At 33.0% G+C, this 23,520-nt stretch overlaps 1 protein-coding gene and 1 non-coding gene across 2 annotated transcripts; both read left to right on the plus strand.

Moving 5' to 3' along the window:
* Nucleotides 1-599: 599 nt before the first annotated feature.
* On the plus strand, nucleotides 600-9,234 carry LOC143549674 (26S proteasome non-ATPase regulatory subunit 4 homolog). The gene is made up of 11 exons (XM_077040532.1): nucleotides 600-746; nucleotides 847-960; nucleotides 2,005-2,110; nucleotides 2,202-2,316; nucleotides 2,394-2,603; nucleotides 7,337-7,640; nucleotides 8,257-8,380; nucleotides 8,517-8,620; nucleotides 8,744-8,812; nucleotides 8,895-8,959; nucleotides 9,071-9,234. Exons 1-10 carry the CDS (start codon nucleotides 735-737, stop codon nucleotides 8,925-8,927), a joined length of 1,191 nt encoding a protein of 396 aa, XP_076896647.1. The 5' UTR covers nucleotides 600-734; the 3' UTR covers nucleotides 8,928-8,959; nucleotides 9,071-9,234.
* Nucleotides 9,235-13,234: 4,000 nt separating this feature from the next.
* On the plus strand, nucleotides 13,235-13,307 carry TRNAK-UUU (transfer RNA lysine (anticodon UUU)). The gene has a single exon. It is a non-coding gene; the product is annotated as a tRNA-Lys (tRNA).
* The last annotated feature ends 10,213 nt before the right edge of the window (nucleotides 13,308-23,520 follow it).

The following is a 23,520-nucleotide window of genomic DNA, read 5'->3' on the forward strand; positions in this document are numbered from 1 at the left end:
CGTCTAAACTTATCCTGTTAGTATCACTAATCTTATCGATCCAAAACGGTTGCATGATAATTTGAAAAAAAAAGTAACATAAAATGGGTGGTCAGTTAATGGGTCAAAACAAGTTCATATCAACCTGGGTTTGTTGTATCATGTTTGTATAATTATTATGCGCTCTGATTAAACAAATATATTTCATTCAGCGCAAACTAGGTCGAAGGAAGTAAAATAGTCATTCTGCACGTACATTCAGAGGTCCAACCAAACAACACTTACTGATTCAGCACATACTAACTCAGAGCCTCTTAATCATTCAGACCTCTTAATGATTCAGCACTTAATGGTTCAACACTTGCCAAACAGCCCCTTACACAGATGATGTCGGTTAAGCATGTAACATGCATTCGGGTGCCAGTTATGCGTGTTCAACTGTCAGTTACACACGTACTGGCTTTGCGCGTGATACACGTCTAATTTCAAGTTACGAACGCACCATCATCGGGTTTGCGCATGTACTCCGCTGCATAGCGCGGACACCTGGCTAGCTAATAATAATTTAATTTGAAATAATGTGAAAATAATAATATATGGTTTGTTTACGTTTATGTTGCCAAAACTCAAGGGCTTTATATGAAGTTTAACGGATCCACCTTCGTATAGTATAGCAGGTATCGTCGTGAGCAAGAAAAGAAAACTCAATACAACTCTCTAATTCAGTAATCCTTGTTCCGATTCAATCATCAACCATGGTGCTAGAGGTATGTATTCAAATTCTCACCGTATATTATATCATATACATTTACCCCTTCTGTTTCAAAACCTAGGGTTTAATCTTATTATTATAATATTTCAATTCAGGCTACGATGATCTGTATTGACAATTCCGAGTGGATGCGTAACGGAGATTACTCGTCTACTAGGTTTCAGGCTCAAGCTGATGCTGTTAATTTGATATGTGGCGCTAAAACTCAGGTTTTATTTTATTACATGTATTTTATGTCATTAGTAATAACAATAATACTCATGCTTATGATTTTTGGTTTTTTGTTGCAAGGATATTTATTTAATGTTGTTATTCAGTTTAATTTTACTCTGTTGATTACAGTAGATTGAATTTAGTGTTAGTTTCAATATTAACAAGGGTTATAGTACAGTGAAGCTATTGAAGGTTTTAATTGTTTAATTGGAAGATTGTATTGTTTGTTAAACTTTTTAACTAATTGATGTTAAGTTGCAATAATGACTGTGTGTTTTAGGATTAGTTAGTTAGTTATGTATGATTAACTGCATTGAAGTTGTCATTTCTTTGTTATGGTCTGATCTGACTAGTTCTAGGGTTTCCGGTTATGTTATTGCAACGGATTTTATTAATGTGATCGATTGGGGAAAGTTTACAGTTAAAACGAGTTTGATATTGTTTAATTGATGCCAAGATTATAAGTTCAGTTGATTACAGTAGAACTTGACATTAATTCAACGAAATCAAACTCATTTTAGCTGTAAAAACATCCCCAACTAATAACGTTAACAACAGTCTTTGCAATAATAAAATAAAAACCCTAGAATTAGTTGGATTAGACCGTAACAAAGAAGTAACAACAGCAATTCAGTTAGCCATATGTAACTAATTAAAATCCTAAAACACAGAGTGTTTACTGCAACTTAATATCAATCAGTTAAAGTTAACAAATAGTACAATCCTGCTGCCAGTTAAATGAGATTACGGTCTAATCTAACTAATTCTAGGGTTTTCATTTTGTTATTGCAAAGAATCTTATAAAAGTTATCGATTGGGTAAAACTTTCAGTTAAAATGAGTTTGATTTTGTTTAATTGATGTCAAGGTTATAAGTTAAATCTCAGATAGCGTTTTTACATATTTGATTCCATTTAATTGGCAGCAAGTTTGTACTGTTTGTTAAACTTAACTGATTAAGTTGCAGGACACACTATGTTTTAGGCTTAGTTAGTTACATATGGTTATAACTGAAATGCTGTTGTTGATTGTTTGTTGCAGTCTAATCCAGAGAATACTGTTGGTGTGTTAACAATGGCTGGTAAAGGTGTCCGTGTTTTGGTCACTCCAACTAGTGATCTTGGCAAGATCCTTGCTTGCATGCACGGTTAGCTTCTTGGATTAAATTTAAAACTATTGATGTCAATATTGTTGTTATTATCGATCTTTATATGAATCTTTATTCTGTTATTACACAGGTTTAGAGATTGGCGGTGAGATGAACTTGGCAGCCGGGATTCAGGTTGCACAGCTGGCATTGAAGCATCGCCAAAATAAGAAGCAGCAACAAAGGATAATTGTGTTTGCAGGAGGGTATGGAATGTCATTATTGTTCTTTTAGCATGTTCTATTTTGTTTTCTTTTGTTATATTGTTGTTTTTTGGTTTCAGTCCAGTGAAATATGATAAGAAAGTGCTGGAGATGATTGGAAAGAAGTTAAAGAAGAACAGTGTAGCTCTTGATGTTGTGAACTTTGGTGAAGAAGATGAAGCTAAAACAGAAAAGCTTGAGGCTTTGGTTGCTGCTGTGAATAATAGCGACAGCAGTCATATTGTTCATGTGGCAGCTGGATCTAATGCACTTTCTGATGTCCTTTTAAGGTTTGTTTTTTATTTTCGTTTTTTTAAATGCTTTTAGACTATCTCCAACCCAAATCCTTAAAAATACCCATAAACGTGCCCGATCGATGCATCATATTTCTTCAAAATAACCACTCTCTCCAACCCTGCAAACATTCTTACAAATTTTTACATTTCTGCATCATCACCACTTATACATTTTCTTCTTTATATTTATTTTTTTTCTGTATCAAATTAATTTTTTTATAAAAATTGTGTAACTTGTTATAAAAACAAATACTTCTATGAAAAAGATTTTTACAAGTTATAAAGTAGGCCAGTACACGAACTGAACGTTGAGTAAACAATTCGGGAGCCGTACTGCGGGAAGTTTGTTTCTGTAATATATGAGCGAAGCCTGTTTGTTTCTGTTCGTTAATTTATTCATTTAAAATTTTTTGGCTCATTACAACAATACAACTAGTTTAGTTTTAATTACTTTTTATGCCCAACACATTGTTTTTCACATTTTTTTAAGTACTTTTAGCTCAGTTAACTAGTTAAGTGTGTTCATCTATGTTCAGCTATGTTTGTTCGTTTACGCTCACAGACACAAGCATGTTCATTTTCTTAATGAACACGAACAAGAAAACCTCATTCTTTTATTTGTTCGTGTTTGATTGTTTGTTTGATGTGTATTCGTTTATTCATTTAAAATTTTTTGGCTCATTACAACAATACAACTAGTTTAGTTTTAATTACTTTTTATGCCCAACACATTGTTTTTCACATTTTTTAAGTACTTTTAGCTCAGTTAAGTAGTTAAGTGTGTTCATCTATGTTCAGTTATGTTTGTTCGTTTACGCTCACGGACACAAGCATGTTCATTTTCTTAATGAACACGAACAAGAAAACCTCATTCGTTTATTTGTTCGTGTTTGATTGTTTGTTTGATGTGTATTCGTTTATTCATTTAAAATTTTTTGGCTCATTACAACAATACAACTAGTTTAGTTTTAATTACTTTTTATGCCCAACACATTGTTTTTCACATTTTTTTAAGTACTTTTAGCTCAGTTAACTAGTTAAGTGTGTTCATCTATGTTCAGCTATGTTTGTTCGTTTACGCTCACGGACACAAGCATGTTCATTTTCTTAATGAACACGAACAAGAAAACCTCATTCGTTTATTTGTTCGTGTTTGATTGTTTGTTTGATGTGTATTCGTTTATTCATTTAAAATTTTTTGGCTCATTACAACAATACAACTAGTTTAGTTTTAATTACTTTTTATGCCCAACACATTGTTTTTCACATTTTTTTAAGTACTTTTAGCTCAGTTAACTAGTTAAGTGTGTTCATCTATGTTCAGCTATGTTTGTTCGTTTACGCTCACAGACACAAGCATGTTCATTTTCTTAATGAACACGAACAAGAAAACCTCATTCTTTTATTTGTTCGTGTTTGATTGTTTGTTTGATGTGTATTCGTTTATTCATTTAAAATTTTTTGGCTCATTACAACAATACAACTAGTTTAGTTTTAATTACTTTTTATGCCCAACACATTGTTTTTCACATTTTTTAAGTACTTTTAGCTCAGTTAAGTAGTTAAGTGTGTTCATCTATGTTCAGTTATGTTTGTTCGTTTACGCTCACGGACACAAGCATGTTCATTTTCTTAATGAACACGAACAAGAAAACCTCATTCGTTTATTTGTTCGTGTTTGATTGTTTGTTTGATGTGTATTCGTTTATTCATTTAAAATTTTTTGGCTCATTACAACAATACAACTAGTTTAGTTTTAATTACTTTTTATGCCCAACACATTGTTTTTCACATTTTTTTTAGTACTTTTAGCTCAGTTAACTAGTTAAGTGTGTTCATCTATGTTCAGCTATGTTTGTTCGTTTACGCTCACGGACACAAGCATGTTCATTTTCTTAATGAACACGAACAAGAAAGCCTCATTCGTTTATTTGTTCGTGTTTGATTGTTTGTTTGATGTGTATTCGTTTATTCATTTAAAATTTTTTGGCTCATTACAACAATACAACTAGTTTAGTTTTAATTACTTTTTATGCCCAACACATTGTTTTTCACATTTTTTTAAGTACTTTTAGCTCAGTTAACTAGTTAAGTGTGTTCATCTATGTTCAGCTATGTTTGTTCGTTTACGCTCACGGACACAAGCATGTTCATTTTCTTAATGAACACGAACAAGAAAGCCTCATTCGTTTATTTGTTCGTGTTTGATTGTTTGTTTGATGTGTATTCGTTTATTCATTTAAAATTTTTTGGCTCATTACAACAATACAACTAGTTTAGTTTTAATTACTTTTTATGCCCAACACATTGTTTTTCACATTTTTTAAGTACTTTTAGCTCAGTTAACTAGTTAAGTGTGTTCATCTATGTTCAGCTATGTTTGTTCGTTTACGTTCACGGACACAAGCATGTTCGTTTTCTTAATGAACACGAACAAGAAAACCTCATTCGTTTATTTGTTCGTGTTTGATTGTTTGTTTGATGTGTATTCGTTTATTCATTTAAAATTTTTTGGCTCATTACAACAATACAACTAGTTTAGTTTTAATTACTTTTTATGCCCAACACATTGTTTTTCACATTTTTTTTAGTACTTTTAGCTCAGTTAACTAGTTAAGTGTGTTCATCTATGTTCAGCTATGTTTGTTCGTTTACGCTCACGGACACAAGCATGTTCATTTTCTTAATGAACACGAACAAGAAAGCCTCATTCGTTTATTTGTTCGTGTTTGATTGTTTGTTTGATGTGTATTCGTTTATTCATTTAAAATTTTTTGGCTCATTACAACAATACAACTAGTTTAGTTTTAATTACTTTTTATGCCCAACACATTGTTTTTCACATTTTTTTAAGTACTTTTAGCTCAGTTAACTAGTTAAGTGTGTTCATCTATGTTCAGCTATGTTTGTTCGTTTACGTTCACGGACACAAGCATGTTCATTTTCTTAATGAACACGAACAAGAAAACCTCATTCTTTTATTTGTTCGTGTTTGATTGTTTGTTTGATGTGTATTTGTTTATTCATTTAAAATTTTTTGGCTCATTACAACAATACAACTAGTTTAGTTTTAATTACTTTTTATGCCCAACACATTGTTTTTCACATTTTTTAAGTACTTTTAGCTCAGTTAAGTAGTTAAGTGTGTTCATCTATGTTCAGCTATGTTTGTTCGTTTACGCTCACGGACACAAGCATGTTCATTTTCTTAATGAACACGAACAAGAAAGCCTCATTCGTTTATTTGTTCGTGTTTGATTGTTTGTTTGATGTGTATTCGTTTATTCATTTAAAATTTTTTGGCTCATTACAACAATACAACTAGTTTAGTTTTAATTACTTTTTATGCCCAACACATTGTTTTTCACATTTTTTAAGTACTTTTAGCTCAGTTAACTAGTTAAGTGTGTTCATCTATGTTCAGCTATGTTTGTTCGTTTACGTTCACGGACACAAGCATGTTCGTTTTCTTAATGAACACGAACAAGAAAACCTCATTCGTTTATTTGTTCGTGTTTGATTGTTTGTTTGATGTGTATTCGTTTATTCATTTAAAATTTTTTGGCTCATTACAACAATACAACTAGTTTAGTTTTAATTACTTTTTATGCCCAACACATTGTTTTTCACATTTTTTAAGTACTTTTAGCTCAGTTAAGTAGTTAAGTGTGTTCATCTATGTTCAGCTATGTTTGTTCGTTTACGCTCACGGACACAAGCATGTTCATTTTCTTAATGAACACGAACAAGAAAGCCTCATTCGTTTATTTGTTCGTGTTTGATTGTTTGTTTGATGTGTATTCGTTTATTCATTTAAAATTTTTTGGCTCATTACAACAATACAACTAGTTTAGTTTTAATTACTTTTTATGCCCAACACATTGTTTTTCACATTTTTTAAGTACTTTTAGCTCAGTTAACTAGTTAAGTGTGTTCATCTATGTTCAGCTATGTTTGTTCGTTTACGTTCACGGACACAAGCATGTTCATTTTCTTAATGAACACGAACAAGAAAACCTCATTCTTTTATTTGTTCGTGTTTGATTGTTTGTTTGATGTGTATTCGTTTATTCATTTAAAATTTTTTGGCTCATTACAACAATACAACTAGTTTAGTTTTAATTACTTTTTATGCCCAACACATTGTTTTTCACATTTTTTAAGTACTTTTAGCTCAGTTAAGTAGTTAAGTGTGTTCATCTATGTTCAGTTATGTTTGTTCGTTTACGCTCACGGACATAAGCATGTTCATTTTCTTAATGAACACGAACAAGAAAACCTCATTCGTTTATTTGTTCGTGTTTGATTGTTTGTTTGATGTGTATTCGTTTATTCATTTAAAATTTTTTGGCTCATTACAACAATACAACTAGTTTAGTTTTAATTACTTTTTATGCCCAACACATTGTTTTTCACATTTTTTTAAGTACTTTTAGCTCAGTTAACTAGTTAAGTGTGTTCATCTATGTTCAGCTATGTTTGTTCGTTTACGTTCACGGACACAAGCATGTTCGTTTTCTTAATGAACACGAACAAGAAAACCTCATTCGTTTATTTGTTCGTGTTGTATTGTTTGTTTGGTTAAAGCTTCACGATTGGACATGAATATGCTCCATTCGTATTCTCATTTGGTTCGTTTACAAACCCAAATAAAAGTACTTGTTATTTACACTCATGTTTATTAAACACTAATACTTTTAGCTGATATAGTTACTGTTTGTTATCAGTACTCCAATCTTTACTGGTGACGGGGAAGGTAGAAGCGGCTTTGCAGCGTCGGCTGCAGCAGCGGCGGCTGGTGGTGTCTCTGGTTTTGACTTTGGTGTTGACCCGAATCTTGACCCGGAACTTGCACTTGCTCTACGTGTTTCAATGGAAGAAGAGAGAGCAAGACAAGAAGCTGCTGCTAAAAAAGCTGCAGATGAGTCTTCAAAGCAGGAGAAAGGAGAGTCTACTTCACAAGATGCAACTATGTCTGAAAATATTGCCACCTTAGCATCTGAATCCGAGATTAAAAAAGATGATTTGATGGTGAGTTGTAATTTTTGCATTTAATTTTTTAGGCTAATTACATACAGTATAGTTGTAATAACTTTTTAGGCCCAATACATCACATCTACTTTTAATTGGATTTAGCTCAACATACGTTTGTTTAAGTTCGTTCGTTTATGTTCATTACTATGCTCATAAAAGATTTTTAGGCCAATTATAATTACTATAGTTTTGATAACTTTTTAGGCCTGGCACATTTTTATTTGCATTTACTTTTAGTTGGTTTTAGACTTTTAGTATGTTTGTTTATTTATGTTCAGTTATGTTCGTACGTGAAACGTTTGCTTATGCTGTTAAGTGTTAACGAGCGAACACAAACAAACATGAACATATTTGTTTTCTAAACAAAATAACACGAATAAGAAAACTTTGTTCGTTTAGTTGTACGTGTTCGATCGCGTGTTCGGTTAAAGTGAAAAGAACATGAACATGTAAATTTTTTTAACGAAGGAACACGTACAAGAAAATTAGTTGTTCGTGTTCCATTGTTTGTTTGGTTTAAGTTAAACGAACAAACACGAACATCATCTGCTCGTGTTCGATTGGTTCATTTACACGCCTAGGTTATTAACTGTGAAAATATTATTTATGGCAGGATGATGAGAATGCACTGCTACAGCAGGCGCTTGCCATGTCAATGGATGATCCTGCTACTAATGTTGCCACGCGGGATACTGACATGTCAGAAGCAGCTGCTGATGATCAAGATTTGGCACTTGGTAGCTTATTACCGAGTCATTGATTTGTATTTTATAATATTGGAAAATTTTAATAATACTGTCACTAAATCGGTGTAATATTTTATAATATTGGAAAATTTTAATAATACTGTCACTAAATCGGTGTAATTTGCAGCTTTACAATTATCTGTGCAAGAAGGTGCAAAGGATCAATCAGGGGAGACGGATATGGGCAAGCTTTTGGCAGATCAATCATTCATTTCATCAGTTCTTGCTTCGGTACGTTTATTTTATTATTCTTAGTCTTGTAAAAAAATGTCATAAATGGAGAGAAAAAGGAGCCAAAATAGTAAAATTCAATATTTTTTAAGTTCCATTTATGTTTCAATTTTGGTGTTGCAGCTCCCGGGAGTTGACCCGAATGACCCTTCAGTTAAAGATTTGCTTGCTTCTATGCAAAACCAGCCTGAGGTTAGTTTAGTAATTTTACCTTTTCTCGACTTGAAACTTGTTTTTCATATTATTTGATTCTTATTATTATTAATGTGAGCAGAAGAAAGATGAGGATAAGGAAGAGGAGAAGTGAGCTTATCTGTTCTTTAATCAGTATAATCCCAGGTACAAGCTTTATAAAAACATTGTAATTTTGTTTTTTGTGAAAATAAAGCCTAAATATGTATTTCATTTCTGATAATAAGTTTTTTAAAATTTTGGTTTATGAGTGTGCAGGGTACAAGTTTTGCAGCATTTGGTGGAGATTTGTTGGATGAACTGTATAATGGGATAGATTACAATGTGTTATTTTAATATGGATCTGTTTCGACTTTTGGTGCTTCTTTATGAGCTTTTAACTATGTTACTTGGATGATTAAATTCTTCTCTTAGATCTGGTTTATATGTTTCGAAATGGCGACGTATTGTTAGGGTCTTGCACACACACGAGATCAATAAACCGACGAACACGAGGATTTAACATGGTCTTGGACTCTTGTCTAATCTAGACTGGTCTAGCTTCATTGGTAACAATTAGATATTCTTTATCAAGTGAAAACGGTTACAAGTACAAGAACATGACAAATAAATATTGATTGATAGAGCAAGTAGTAGAGGTGCACAAATCGGGTTCAAATGGAAAACCCGAACCGGTTCCAAACCGGTTTTTTAAATTTTATTTATTTAAAAACTAACTATTACAAACATTATTAAAACATAAACGATGCTAAACATAACAACTAAAACATAAAAAACAAAGTCCGTCGTTTTAATCCGGGAATACTTATTTTTGGGTTGTAGAGCCGGACGACTCTCCCACTTCCGTTTTTTTAGCTTCCAATCTTCTTTTCTCTCGACAATACTTATTCGTATGTTTTCGTAATGTCGAGTTGGACCCTGCTTTAAGAAACTTCGAGCAATATTTGCAGCGTGCCAACTCATGTGAGTCGGTCATGAGACACAAATCGTAATGAACCCAAACATCGGGGCATCTTGTTTTCGATCACCATAACAACGTCATCATTACGTTGCAAATATTGCTCGAAGTTTCTTAAAGCAGGGTCCAACTCGACATTATGAAAACATACGAATAAGTATTGTCGAGAGAAAAGAAGATTGAAAGCTAAAAAAACGGAAGTGGGAGAGTCGTCCGGCTCTACAACCCAAAAATAAGTATTCCCGGATTAAAACGACGGACTTTGTTTTTTATGTTTTAGTTGTTATGTTTAGTATCGTTTATGTTTTAATAATGTTTGTAATAGTTAGTTTTTAAATAAATAACATGTTCGTCGTTATTAAAAAAGTAACAAAAATTAATCATGAGTAACAAAAGTAATTATAATAAAACAAATCAAAACTAAATATTAGTTGAACAAGTTACAAATAATTTTACCAAAACAAATAATTACAACTCTTCTTCGTCTTCATTCTCGTCTTCACCCTCGTCTTCGTTATCAGAAGAAACCCCGTCCTCCGCCTCCTCATCATGAATATGACGCTCTATTGGTATTTCGTCTTCAAAGTTCGCCTTGTGTTGTACACGATCCACCGCATCCAAATGGTCCTTTAGGCAAATGCAAACCTCTAGAGACTCGGGAGTTAGTTTTGTTCTTCGCATAGATAACACCCTCCCACTAAGAGAAAAAACCTATTCGGAAGCAACCGTTGAGGCTTGTACGGCAAGCAAATCACGAGGCATGGCGGATAGAATGGGAAATTCGTTTTGTTTACCTTTCCACCAAGCCAACAAATCAATATTGCGAATTTCGTCGACCGTTGCGCCCTCAACATAGTTTGCTCCACTATATCGACCAAGTTCGCTACTTGGTGTGTTTCCTCTTTGCCTCTTAGATGCCGATTCACGAATCCCATTCATCAAGTTTATAAGTGGGTCATTGCACGGCCTACCAGTTGTTGTTTTCACAAAAGACGATCTCGTGCTTGGACCATACATTTGAAAATAATGGTCATAAAGGTCTTGAAGGTTTTTGTTGAACTTGTCCTTCGCTTCCGTCGACAACTTCGGGTCAATCTCGTGCATACCTAAGTTGTCGAATATTTCCTCAATCGTTGTTTCAACCCCATTAACATTCCAATAGGGGTTTAATGCGGCGGCACAAGTAAAGACCGGCGGTATGATTTCAAAATATTTTATGAACTTTTCTTTCATCACCGCAACAATATTTTCGAAGAGTTTGTTCTTCTCCGCAAAGCTTTTAAAAACACAAGACATATAGTACAATTCTTGCAAAACCCAACAACTAGTAGGGTAATAGACTCCCGATAATTTTGTTGTTGATTTTTTGAACACATCAAGATACTCCAACAAATAACCGACTTGGACCCAAACACTTTCCGGAAACATATCGGCCTCGCGTTCTTCAACAAGATTGTTATGAAAAGCTTGTAAAGTTTGGCGTTGGGCAAAAGCACACTTTAACATATGACAAGTTGAGTTCCAACGGGTTGGAACGTCCCAATTCGGCCCCAAAAAATTTCTTTCAACCGACTTGCAATAGTTCTTATATTCAAGATGTCTTCTTTTACCACTTTTGAAGACATCTTGTAACATAAGTCTAAAGTATTTTAAATCATCACAAATGTGTTCATTGTCAAGACCTATTTGAACAACCAAGTTGATGATATGTGCAACACATCGGACATGAAAAAAATCCCCGAAACAAGGTGGTGAATATTTAATGATAAATTTTTCAGCCGCCTTAGTATTGTTTGAAGCGTTGTCAAACGAAATCGAAAATATTTTATTTCTCAAGTTGTAAGTCGTTATAACTTCATCAAGTAATTCAAACAATTTTTCGGCGGTATGTGGGAACGGGAAGTTTTCAAAAGCGATGGTGCGTTTCATCAATTGCCATGTCACCGGATCAACCCAATGAGCGGTGACACATATGTATGATTCGGGCAACCCGTGTGGTGCCGACCAAACATCGGTAGTTAAACTAACCATGGCTTCTAAAGAATGAAAAGACTCGATTAACTCTTTTTTAGCACACTCCCACAACCTGATACAATGACGTCTTAAGCTAGTACGACTTACATGTGTGTATCTCGGTTGTAGAGTTTCGCGAATCAACGACGTCAACTCCGGGTCATCAAAGTGGTTAAACGGCAAACCTCGTTGAATAACGAACTTTGCCATTCTATCTTGAACTTGAGTCGTGTTGTAACGAAATAGTGTACCATCTTTACCCAAGTCAATTTGATCGGTCGCGCCAATCCCTTTCAACGCCTTGCAATATGGCTTCTCGATGTGCTTTCTCAAAGTAGAGTTGGAATCGTGCTTTAATATTGAACCACATAGTTTGCAACGAGCCTTTTGATAACCTTCGTCATCCACAATCAAATCTCAATTCTTCCATATGTCTTGGTTGTGGTTATGGTTGACTACCGTAACAACCCTTGGGTCCTCCGTAACAGGAACGGGGGCAACAAAAACACTCTTCTTAGCCTTGTTGTTAGTTTTTTTTATGGGTGCCATAATAATATTTAGTTGGATGGTCGGGTAAAGGAACGGGTTTGCTAAAGGAGCAGTATTTTAGTTTGTTTTTGAGTTTGGTGGTGAAACAAGTAATGGAAACAAGTTATATATAGGTTTGGGCATCAAAAACCGGTTCCAACGGCTATATTACCGCTGGATCCGGTTCCAACGGATCTATTGTCTCAAAAACCGGTTCCAACGGCTATATTACCGTTGGAACCGGTTCCAACGGCTAATTGGTGTCTAAAAAACCGGTTCCAACGGCTATATTACCGTTGGAACCGGTTCCAACGGCTAGTTTGACTTTTGTTTGACCCTTCAAAAAAAACCCGTCGGAACCGGTTTTTCCGGGTACGAACCGAACCGGTTCCAATTAAGAACCGGGTAGGAACCGGGTTGGAACTGGTACTGACATACAAATAGGAGAACCGGGTACGATTTTCGGGTACAAAAATACCCAAACCGGGTATTGTTCCAACCGGGTTGGAACTGGAACCGGTTCCGGTTCGGTTCTACCAGTTAGGTTCCGGAACCGGTTTTTTTGTGCACGTCTAGCAAGTAGCCAACAAGCCGAGTACAATTACATAACAAAAGTCTAAAATCTGAATAGCATTTGGTTTCATAAAATCAATTTGTTTTCCTATATATATATATATATATATATGGAAACATGCATAATGATAAACGACACTATGACATTCATCAAACAAAAGAGAGTTTTCTTCACAATGCCTTGGACGTAAACGAAACCAAGTTGTTATTTATGTGTCTTTAATTATAGTTTTAACTGTTTGAATAACTTTATTGTAACATTTCAAATACCTGGATGACTCAAAAGTTATTTCCCATACTCTAGAATGAGTAAGATTAATAAGTTCTTATCAGAACAAGAATAGCCATATGCCGTTCTAGCTCAGTTGGTAGAGCGCGTGGCTTTTAACTACGTGGTCGTGGGTTCGTGTCCCACGGATGGCGAATGTAGTTGTAGTGTTTCATTCATTGTTTTTATATTTCATTCATTAGGTGCACAATTCAAATGTTCAATACGTCAATTAATTGAGTCAAATAAAAAACAAACTAATTTACTAAGAGGACACTATGGAGACAGGTGATATATAAGATTGTAATGTTAACGAATTCTGTATAGAACACAGGTTTCAACACTTGTGTACTTGTGTGATTACATTTCATTTCATATACACATGTAACTATAACTTTTGGAGTTATGGGTATATAAACCTTAACTAATTAAGTCACGCCTCGTGCTGGGATTCATATATGAACACCGATCGGTCTACTTCAACGCATAGGTTTAGTGCCATCATAGCTCACATTATTGCCCTCCTCCCCTCTCCCTACAATATAGCTCACACTATCACTCCTTGGTATAGTTTCTGCTGTCTCTCCTGCTCAACGCACATTCATACATACAAAAAGATAATTAATAGAGTGAAAATGGTCACAGTATTAGTTTAAGGTTAATTGGTTGAAATTTGTGAACCTTAACACAAGGCATATATAACCATTAACCGCACGCTCTTAAAACCATATAATCATATTTAACCATTTTAACGTGTTTGCTTAAACAAGTCAAACAATATGAATAGTCAAAACATGTTTACGGGTTATAATGAGTTATAATAAAATGTAAACATCTCATAAATGGATTCAAAGTTTAGTTTATTTTCTATTTTTGCAGTTTGAAATTAAACGGAATGACTCGTTTAGTTAGAGCACAAATTAAACGGATTGGCTCGTTTAGTTAGAGTACAACTGTAAAACTACAGCATAACCCGATTATTAAGGGTTTAGAGTCAGGCAAACGACGATTGGCGGTTTGTCCTAATGTGTCATTTGTATTTTATGATGCTCCTAACTCAAGGCGAATCATACTCATTCTAACCTAGTGCTTTTTTAGCCTGCTTACGTTTATCATGTAAAGTCGACATAAGTACTATACTCTGATGTATATTGTTAGGTTTTCTTGAGATCTAACAAAAAAAAAAAGAATTGTAGATTAGAAGCAACACAAAAAAGAAAACAAACAATTTAAAAAGATACAAATACAAACCTCAAAATAGAAATCGTACGACCTAATCAAAAACATGTTTTGATTAAAACATGGTTTGAAAATACCACTCCAAAACTAAACTCTACAAACCCGGAATATACACTGATTTTCATTTTCTCAAGTGAGCCAAATAAAATTTCAAAATATATTATCAATTTTAACAATTAAATTTGTTATATTATAACTATTTGACTCTTATGGGCTGTTTGGTTCATTCAGATCTAAATGAGTCAGATATGAATGAGCCTATGTCCCATTCAGCAACAAGTCTGAATGATTCAGACCTAATTTTAACCATTAAAATGTTTTTCTGTTTGAAACCAAACAGTCTGAATGAATCAGATGTAAACATCTGAATGGTTTTATTCATATGTAAACAAACAGTCCTTAGACAAATAACTAATAAGTCAAGTGAGTGAGACGTGTCATGTGTGGGCCTGTTAGATTACATTTCAAAAGCCTGTGTTTGGCCCATTATACATAAACTAGAGCCCATGATTACATTTCCACTTACCTGTCCACGTCATTCTTCGCTTTCCTTAACTCAATTTTCTTTTGTATTTTGTTTAATCACAAGAAACCTGCCTCCCACCCTATTGACTGTAATTTATTGCTCTAAATGCGCCGCTTATAACGGTGCCTTTACATCATCTTCGTCAAACTATTTAAACAAATAACCTTTTGTTTCAAATTATCATCTCAACTCAATGTCACACCCACTTTATAATAATATATCATTAACAATCATTTAAATGATGAGTCAGAAATCTAATACAAATAAGTACATAACATTAAGTATAATTAAATATCAGAAAAGTATATTTCACATGTTATCTTTAACTTTCTAAAGGTTACCTATATGATCTCAATTGTCTACACAACCGTAAATTTTTTTACCATTGAATTTAAAAGTAAAAAAACAATATAAATTGATGATATTTTAATAAATATAGTTTTATCATTAATAAATCAATTTGAGTATAAGTTTCTCATAAGACCACCCGTAGTGGCAAGTTTTGGGAGGCGTTATAGCCTAAAACGCCGGGGGCACCCCCTCCCCCCCCGGCATTATAGCTTCTTTTATTTGTGCGTTTCGTACAAAACGCGGGTGAAAGGCAAAAAAAATAATAATAAAATAATGGAGTTTGTGGCATTATGGAGGCTTTATGATCACACTCTATTTTTGTATAAAACCATAACTCTGACTAGACGCCACGTGTCGCATAATGCCTGGAGGTGAGGCTTTATGACTACTCATGGTCTAATAACTAGGAAGTTATAGATCATTTGATATGGGTTAATTTGACTTTATATGTTATTTAAGTTGTGTTAACTAAAGTGTAAGGGAGTTATCAAGGCGGACCTACAGTGTAGGAGTCGGCCTAACCCTGTAAAAAAATTTTAGATGTGTGTATATATATATGTGTGTGAAAATCTTGACCGCCTCTTATAATTTTGGCATCGACCATTTTCTGACCCCTGAAAATTGTTCCCTGGTCCGTCGTGTTGCATTAGTAATTTTTCATAAGTTGTGATGAAATTTTAAATTTTAACTGGTCATAGAAATCATTTGTATTTCTTAAAATTATTATTATTTTTTATGACTTAAAACGGAGAATTGGAATTGGAAAATGTTATAATGCTAAGCTTCAACCCATTATCGTAAAATTTCAAGTCAAAAACATCATATTCTAAATTGTTTTTCCCGTCCAACTATGACACTTTTGAACTTATTTACTAACGATGCTTATTCTAATAAACTTTATTACATGAATGCGCAACATAATTTGTTAACTTTGACGATGGTGAGACTTTGTACGAATTGGTCGATGATATTGATCGACCGAGACACTTGAGAGGAAAATGCAAGTATAGAACACGTTAAATAAGAGAAGACATACAAACATGAACCAAAATGACGTGAAACTAGTTATTGAGGATAGATACAGAAATCTTGCACAACTAGCGATTGATGCATGTTCTTTCGATGTCGTAGGGGATATCTACTAAGTTATAAAAGCTTTACTGATAATCGCAAGTTTATTAAAAATTGATTACTAGAGAAGCCTTATCATTTAAAAATCGGGTTGAAGAAATAGTGTTGATTTGTTGATAAGGTGTTCATATGCTCGATTTTCGGTTTGCTTTGACACTCGTTAAAACCGAACCAAACATGATTCATATAGTTCAAAACCAAACCGAAAACTAAATAGAATTTCGGTTTGGTTCTCATTTTCGACCAAACAACCATTATTTTGTATTAGATTGAATTGAGTTAAATAAAATTAGACTAGGCGTTTAATTGGATTGGACTAGTCAGCAAAACTTAATCAACCATTATTTAATTCAAAACTTTTTTGAACCGAAACCAAATATGTAGTTCGATTCAATTCTAAATGATTTCGGTTCAGTTCATTTGTTAGTTTAGTCGGTTTAAAACCGAATATTAAACACCCCTACTTGTCTAGGGTTAGTTAATGAAACTGAACGAGTCAACTATGAAACGTAAGGTTCAAATATAAATACAAATAAAATTCGTATAACCCAAAGTGCAATTACATGAGAACTGAAGGGTAAGACAGTAATGCGACATATATCTTCGTATGATGATTGTTTATATGTGTGTTTTTTAATAATAAAATAACGTTTTGTTGAAGGGAAGGACAAGACGTGATGGTCAAAATTCGTATAACCCAAAGTGCAATTACATGAGAACTGAAGGGTAAGACAGTAATGCGACATATATCTTCGTATGATGATTGTTTATATGTGTGTTTTTTAATAATAAAATAACGTTTTGTTGAAGGGAAGGACAAGACGTGATGGTCATGTGATGAGATTTATGGAAATTTTATTTTATTTTATTAAAATAAATCTATATTTATTAAATTGTATTTTGGGTAGAGTCTAAGATACAAGTATTCGAGTTTGAAAGTGAAATACTTTGAATAATTAAATAGTATGCACGTTGCAACAATCACGGACCTCTCGACAGAAAAAAAGAGTAAATCAGTGTGGACATTTGAAGCTTAGTATCTTCAATATAAAATAATATTCATGATTTGAAGTTAATTTATGCATCAAGGCTCATAAATATTTATTACTTGTCTTTTATCAAATATATTTTTATCATATGATTTATTGAATATGTTAAATTTAATGGTTTAATTTATATAAAGTTAGACTATTTAAATAATATTCATTTAGGATATTAGAATTTATTAATCCCAATGAAATGTTTTTAACCGATAATAATCTCAACTGAGTTTATCGTCACAGGTGGTCCCAGATTTTAAAAATGTTTGTCCACAGCGCCCCCCGTTAAAAATGACTCAACAGACTTATATTTGTTTTCCGAATTTCAAATTACCGATTTAGGGCTTTTAATCGGAAGGATGATACGGCCAATTAATGTAAAACTTAGTTCGAAACGATGCTTGTTTTTTGCCGAAAAACTCAACATGAACACCACCACCACCTGCATAGTAGTAAATACCACTGATGACCCCCCCCCCACCCCCACCCCACCACCATCGCCGCCAACCGAAAACCACCACTGCTACTTGAACACCATCGTTGACCATCACTACCCGAACACCACCACCTCCACTATCTAAACTCATCATCGACGGTGTCCACCTGAAAAAAGGAGTTTTTCGGTTGAAAACGTTTTTATCCGGCGACCAATACATTGGGTTCCGACACCCCTAATAATTGGGGGTTTTTACTAAAAAAAGGTTCCTAAAGGTGCGATCTAAGGTTTCAATGAGGTTTGGGATGAAAAGGCTGAATTTTCTGGCGAAAAAGAAGTTTTACGACTGAAAACGTTTTTCCAACGACTGGAGACTGACAAAGTTATGCTTTCGTTAGTGGTTGATTGATGGAAGCCAACATGTTAAAATGTGAGATTGTCACCAGCCATTTTATTAATTATGACCGAGTTTATAGTTAGGATTATTTAAAACCAATATACCAAATTTCTTTAATACCTAAAACCTAATAATTGACATAACTAATTTCTATTAATTTTCTAAAAAATATCATGCATTTGGTTTCACTCAAAATTATTTCGTTCATATAATTTAGAGAATAATAATTCTAGTAAATATGGGAAACTAATTTATATGGAATTCAACTCACAAGAAATAGTAAGGCCACCGACGATGTTAGTTAGTTGGACACCATACCGACGATGACGGCGACGTTCACTTAGCATTTAAGATTCTTCTTAACTTATGACGGTTCCTTTTATACGAGGTTAAAAACAAACAAATCCTGCCGGAATTTATAATACTACTATCACCGGTTGCCACCGACAACACACTCATTTTCTCTATTAATTCAACTTTTATGTCTACCACTATTTCATTGATATTGATTTACATGATATATGTCCAAGAATATAGGTATTTTTAATGGATTTTTTTATTGAACAAATATTAAATTCAATGTGATAAATATAACATATATATGTTAACAATTATTGATGGTGAAATCAACTATTCGAAAATGTGCATTTCAAATTACATGATATTTTTGTGTATGAAGTATGAACTCTATTGTTTTGAAGTATCAACTATATTGTTTTGAATATGACATTATGACACATTACACATTTATATAACCGTCACATCCTTTTTCTTTCACTATTTTGATATTGTTCATGTCATGTGTATAAATGTATCAGAGCATACGATACCCATCTTTTGTTCATTTGACCCGAGCTGAGGTGACAAGTGGTATGTTACGGGAACACCGTTCCATGGCCTTCTAGAGAAGGATGTGAGATGGACAACGGGAAGCACGCCTCAATTTAAGAAAAAAAACTGAGAAGAGCGGATTCGGGAGGCTATGGGAGCAAGGAAGCACCATCCCCTTTCTTGGAACCAAAGACGGGAAGAGGGCATGGGAACGTGAGCAGAATCCCCATTTCATATGTTGTTTTAATAGTTTGTTAAAATATCGTTGGGCTCTGAAACGAAGTGTATACAATTCAAATAAATCTCTAATATTTATTATTTTATAACATTGAAAAACAAAGTACAAACATTATGTTCGCAAACCATATTCACTCTTTTTATCCACCCAAAATATGGTTGAACAAAATATTGACAATACAAGCTTCGTTTCATTCTACACAAAATATCTCAAATATTTAATTAAGAAAACATGATTGTATGTATTAATAATTTACACACAAAAAAAAATGAAGGTCAAATTAATTTTGAAACTAGCTTTTAAAATATAACGGAGTTAGACGTAGTGGGATAGTAGTTACGGATCACGCCTACGCACGTGTTATACAACGCACAATCAAGCGACTAAGTCCAATCCAGATCACCGCTCTCTTACCGTTCAGCGGATTATGAAAATATTATTATTTTAATTTATTTTTATAAATATAATGTTCTAGACCACCTGTGATCTATGTACTAAAATATTTAAATTTTGTATATCATTTTTCTCTAGTAAGGACAAAACTTTGAAGAAATTGTAAGTGGTAGCATTTTTAGTTTTTTAAAATTAATCTATCAAGATTTTATTTAATGTTTTTTTATTGTATAAATTTTAAACTGATGATATTAATCCCTACGGTAGTCTAAATACAATAAAGTCGTCGTTCTATAAAAATCTTTTATATAACTTGTTTTACACTCTTATAGTATAAGTATTTTGTTATTTAGAGACAAAATAAACATTCAAAGGTTTTGAATTCGAGTCTCTCTCTTAGAAAAAATTAGTTTGAATTATTTTTAACATTAGCACTTAGGAGGCCAACCAATATGGGGTCATCATCCGAATTCTATATAAAATAAAGTTAGTTTTGCATTAAACGTCTTTGATGTAGAACTTTAATCAAATAAGTAATTTTAATGCATAAAATGTAAAAAAATGAACTAAATCTTTGATGTCATTTAAAGACAAAAAAAAATAGATCAAGATGATCACAAAATTGTAAATCTATATATAATAGAGAAGGTTAATTTGTGTCAGAATAAGTCTATACAAAAAAGAATAATTTGGTTCGAAGACTAAAGGGGCAGTAAGAACATGTTTCGGGTTAGAACGAAGTCAGGTCGGAGCGGGACTTAAGTCAAAATGCGTTGGCTAGAAGGGGAGGAAATAGACGTAGAAAAGCCCAAAAGAAATAAACGTCGACTACCGTACTATATAGTATATCATGGAGGATTGATAAACTAATAAAAAAAACAAGTATTACATTGTAAATTATCGGTGCCTTCGTATCGCACAGGTTTCTACTCAGAGACAAATACGTATGACTAAAATGATGAAAAACAATTAGCTTTAATGGTCGAAATAACCACCTCTAGAGTTGAGAACATTGTCAAAGTAAAAAAAATCATGTTATCATTGTCGGATCAGATTTAAATCTATGGCCAGAAATGCTCAAGCTAGATGTGTGGTAAAATTAACTTTTAACTCTATTATCCTTTCATCTTTTTACGCCATCTCCAAAAGAAAATTTTATATAAAATCATCATAAATCACAAATGTAGACCATAGGACCAAACCAATATTATCATTGTCGAGACAAATAAAATGTCATTTTCAACTTGATGGTGATGATAAAGAAAATTTATAAAATATATTTTTACTACATTAAGTCTTTATTTAAAATTGTACATTGACAGTGTATACACTATGCAATTAAACTAAAAAAAGTATAATCTATATCTATAATATATATAAACGAAGAGATAAAAATCCCACATGTTGTGATGTAGCCGCTCCCCTTTTATTTGGAGTCACCAGATCTGTTTGATTTTTAAATGGAGGCTTCTCATGCATTTGACCCGAATTCATGGGTATTGGTCTTATCAAACCCAGATATTCCTTTAATGGGTTATAACATCTCATTAAATTAAAAGTTATTCTCACCATATTATTTATATAAAAATCCTATAAAATAGGATATAACAAAAAATAATTTCTTATTTATTTTAAAAAAGATATATATATATTATTTAAACTAAAAAACCAATTTGATAGTAAAAAAAATAAACAGGTCTTGGGTCATCAAACCATAAGTATATTATTAACTTTCATAAATATCTATAATATATATAAACGAAGACATAAAAATCCTACGTGTCGCAATGTGGTCGCTTCCCATTTTTTTGGAGTCACCAGATTTGCTTAATTTTTAAATGGAGGCTTCTCATGCATTTGACCCGAATTCATGGGTATGAGTCTTACCAAACCCAGATATTCCTTAAATGAGTTATAACATCTCATTAAATTAAAAATTATTCTTATCAAATTATTTATGTAAAAATCCTATAAAATAGGATATAACAAAAAATAATTTCTTATTTATTTTAAAATATATATATATATATATATATATATATATATATATATATTTAAATTAAAAAACCAATTTGATAGTAAAAAAAATAAACAGGTCTTGGGTCATCAAACCATAAGTATATTATTAACTTTCATAAATATCTATAATATATATAAACGAAGACATAAAAATCCTATGTGTCGCGATGTGGTCGCTCCCCCTTTTTTTGGAGTCACTAGATTTGCTTGATTTTTAAATGGAGGCTTCTCATGCATTTGGCCCGAATTCATGGGTATGGGTCTTACCAAACCCAGATATTCCTTAAATGGGTTATAACATCTCATTAAATTAAAAATTATTCTCACCAAATTATTTATGTAAAAATCCTATAAAATAGGATATAACAAAAAATAATTTCTTATTTATTTTAAAATATATATATATATATATATATATATATATATATATATATATTATTTAAATTAAAAAACCAATTTGATAGTAAAAAAAATAAATAGGTCTTGGGTCATCAAACCATAAGTATATTATTAACCTTCATAAATATCTATAATATATATAAACGAAGACATAAAAATCCTATGTGTCGCGATGTGGTCGCTCCCCCTTTTTTTGGAGTCACCAGATTTGCTTGATTTTTAAATGGAGGCTTCTCATGCATTTGACCCGAATTCATGGGTATGGGTCTTACCAAACCAAGATATTCCTTAAATGGGTTATAACATCTCACTAAATTAAAAATTATTCTCACCAAAAATAATTTATATATATATATATTATTTAAATTAAAAAACCAATTTGATAGTAAAAAAAATAAACGGGTCTTGGGTCATTAAACCATAAGTTATGACGGAAAAGTTTACTTGAGTTAATAAATAAATAGTAGAATGGTAAAAGGGAAAGATAAGTAGGATAATTAAATAGAATTAATCATGGACCAAAAAGGAAAGATGGGCCTTAGGTCCATGGGCTTAAGGGAGTATAAATACCCCTTATACTCTAAATCTTTCCATTTCCATCCATTCTACACTCTTTCCTACACCTTAAAACACAGACTTAAGCCATAAACACCCCATAGCCGCCGGCCACCATTCGGAACCCCAAAACCAAGCTTCATAACATAAAATCTCGGATTATACAAGAAAGCCAACAAGTCCTCGTTCACAACCAAGCTAGCCGCGGCCTTAGAAACATCATAAAGGTACATTCTTGATCTTAAAAGTTACGTTTTTATGAACGAATAATCATGAAACTCAAACCTAGAGTAGATCGGGTCTAGTTAGTTCATAAAGTAGCAAACTTGATGATTAAAACGGACTTAATGGACATATGGTTATATACGGCTCATAGATGAACCCTAGATCTAGCCTAGAACGTTTTAAAGGTATAAAGGTCTAAGCTTTATGCCTAAAACGGGATAGATCTTGAAGCCGTAATAGTAATGGGTGTGAAACGGGTATGACTAATGATGATTAAGGATTAAAAGTTCATGGATTAAACCATAAAACGGTTAACTGGGCTAGGTGAAAATTACCAAAAATAGAAAGATGAGCTGAACACACCTCACCCGAGGGTTCTCGACCAAAACTGAAGGTTCTCGGCCAACCTATGTTCTCGGCCAAATTTAAGAATCCGTGGTCAACCATGTAGTTCTCGGTCAACTTGAGATTTTGGCCAAAACAGGTTCTCGGCCAATGAGTTCTCGACCACAGGGTTCTCGGTCGGATATGAGTTCTCGGTCAAAGCTGATTTCGGTCAACGTTCTCGATCAACATTGTGTTCTCGGC

The sequence above is a fragment of the Bidens hawaiensis genome, unplaced genomic scaffold, assembly GCF_021521415.1.
Source record: "Bidens hawaiensis isolate Kalapana, Puna unplaced genomic scaffold, B.hawaiensis_p1.1 tig00000978_1, whole genome shotgun sequence".
Classification (NCBI taxonomy): Eukaryota; Viridiplantae; Streptophyta; class Magnoliopsida; order Asterales; family Asteraceae; genus Bidens; species Bidens hawaiensis.

Coding starts and splice junctions, on each gene's coding strand:
- LOC143549674 (XM_077040532.1), top strand. Junction 2,111..2,201: donor GATCCTTGCTTGCATGCACG/GTTAGCTTCTTG, acceptor GTTATTACACAG/GTTTAGAGATTGGCGGTGAG. Junction 8,813..8,894: donor CTATGCAAAACCAGCCTGAG/GTTAGTTTAGTA, acceptor TAATGTGAGCAG/AAGAAAGATGAGGATAAGGA.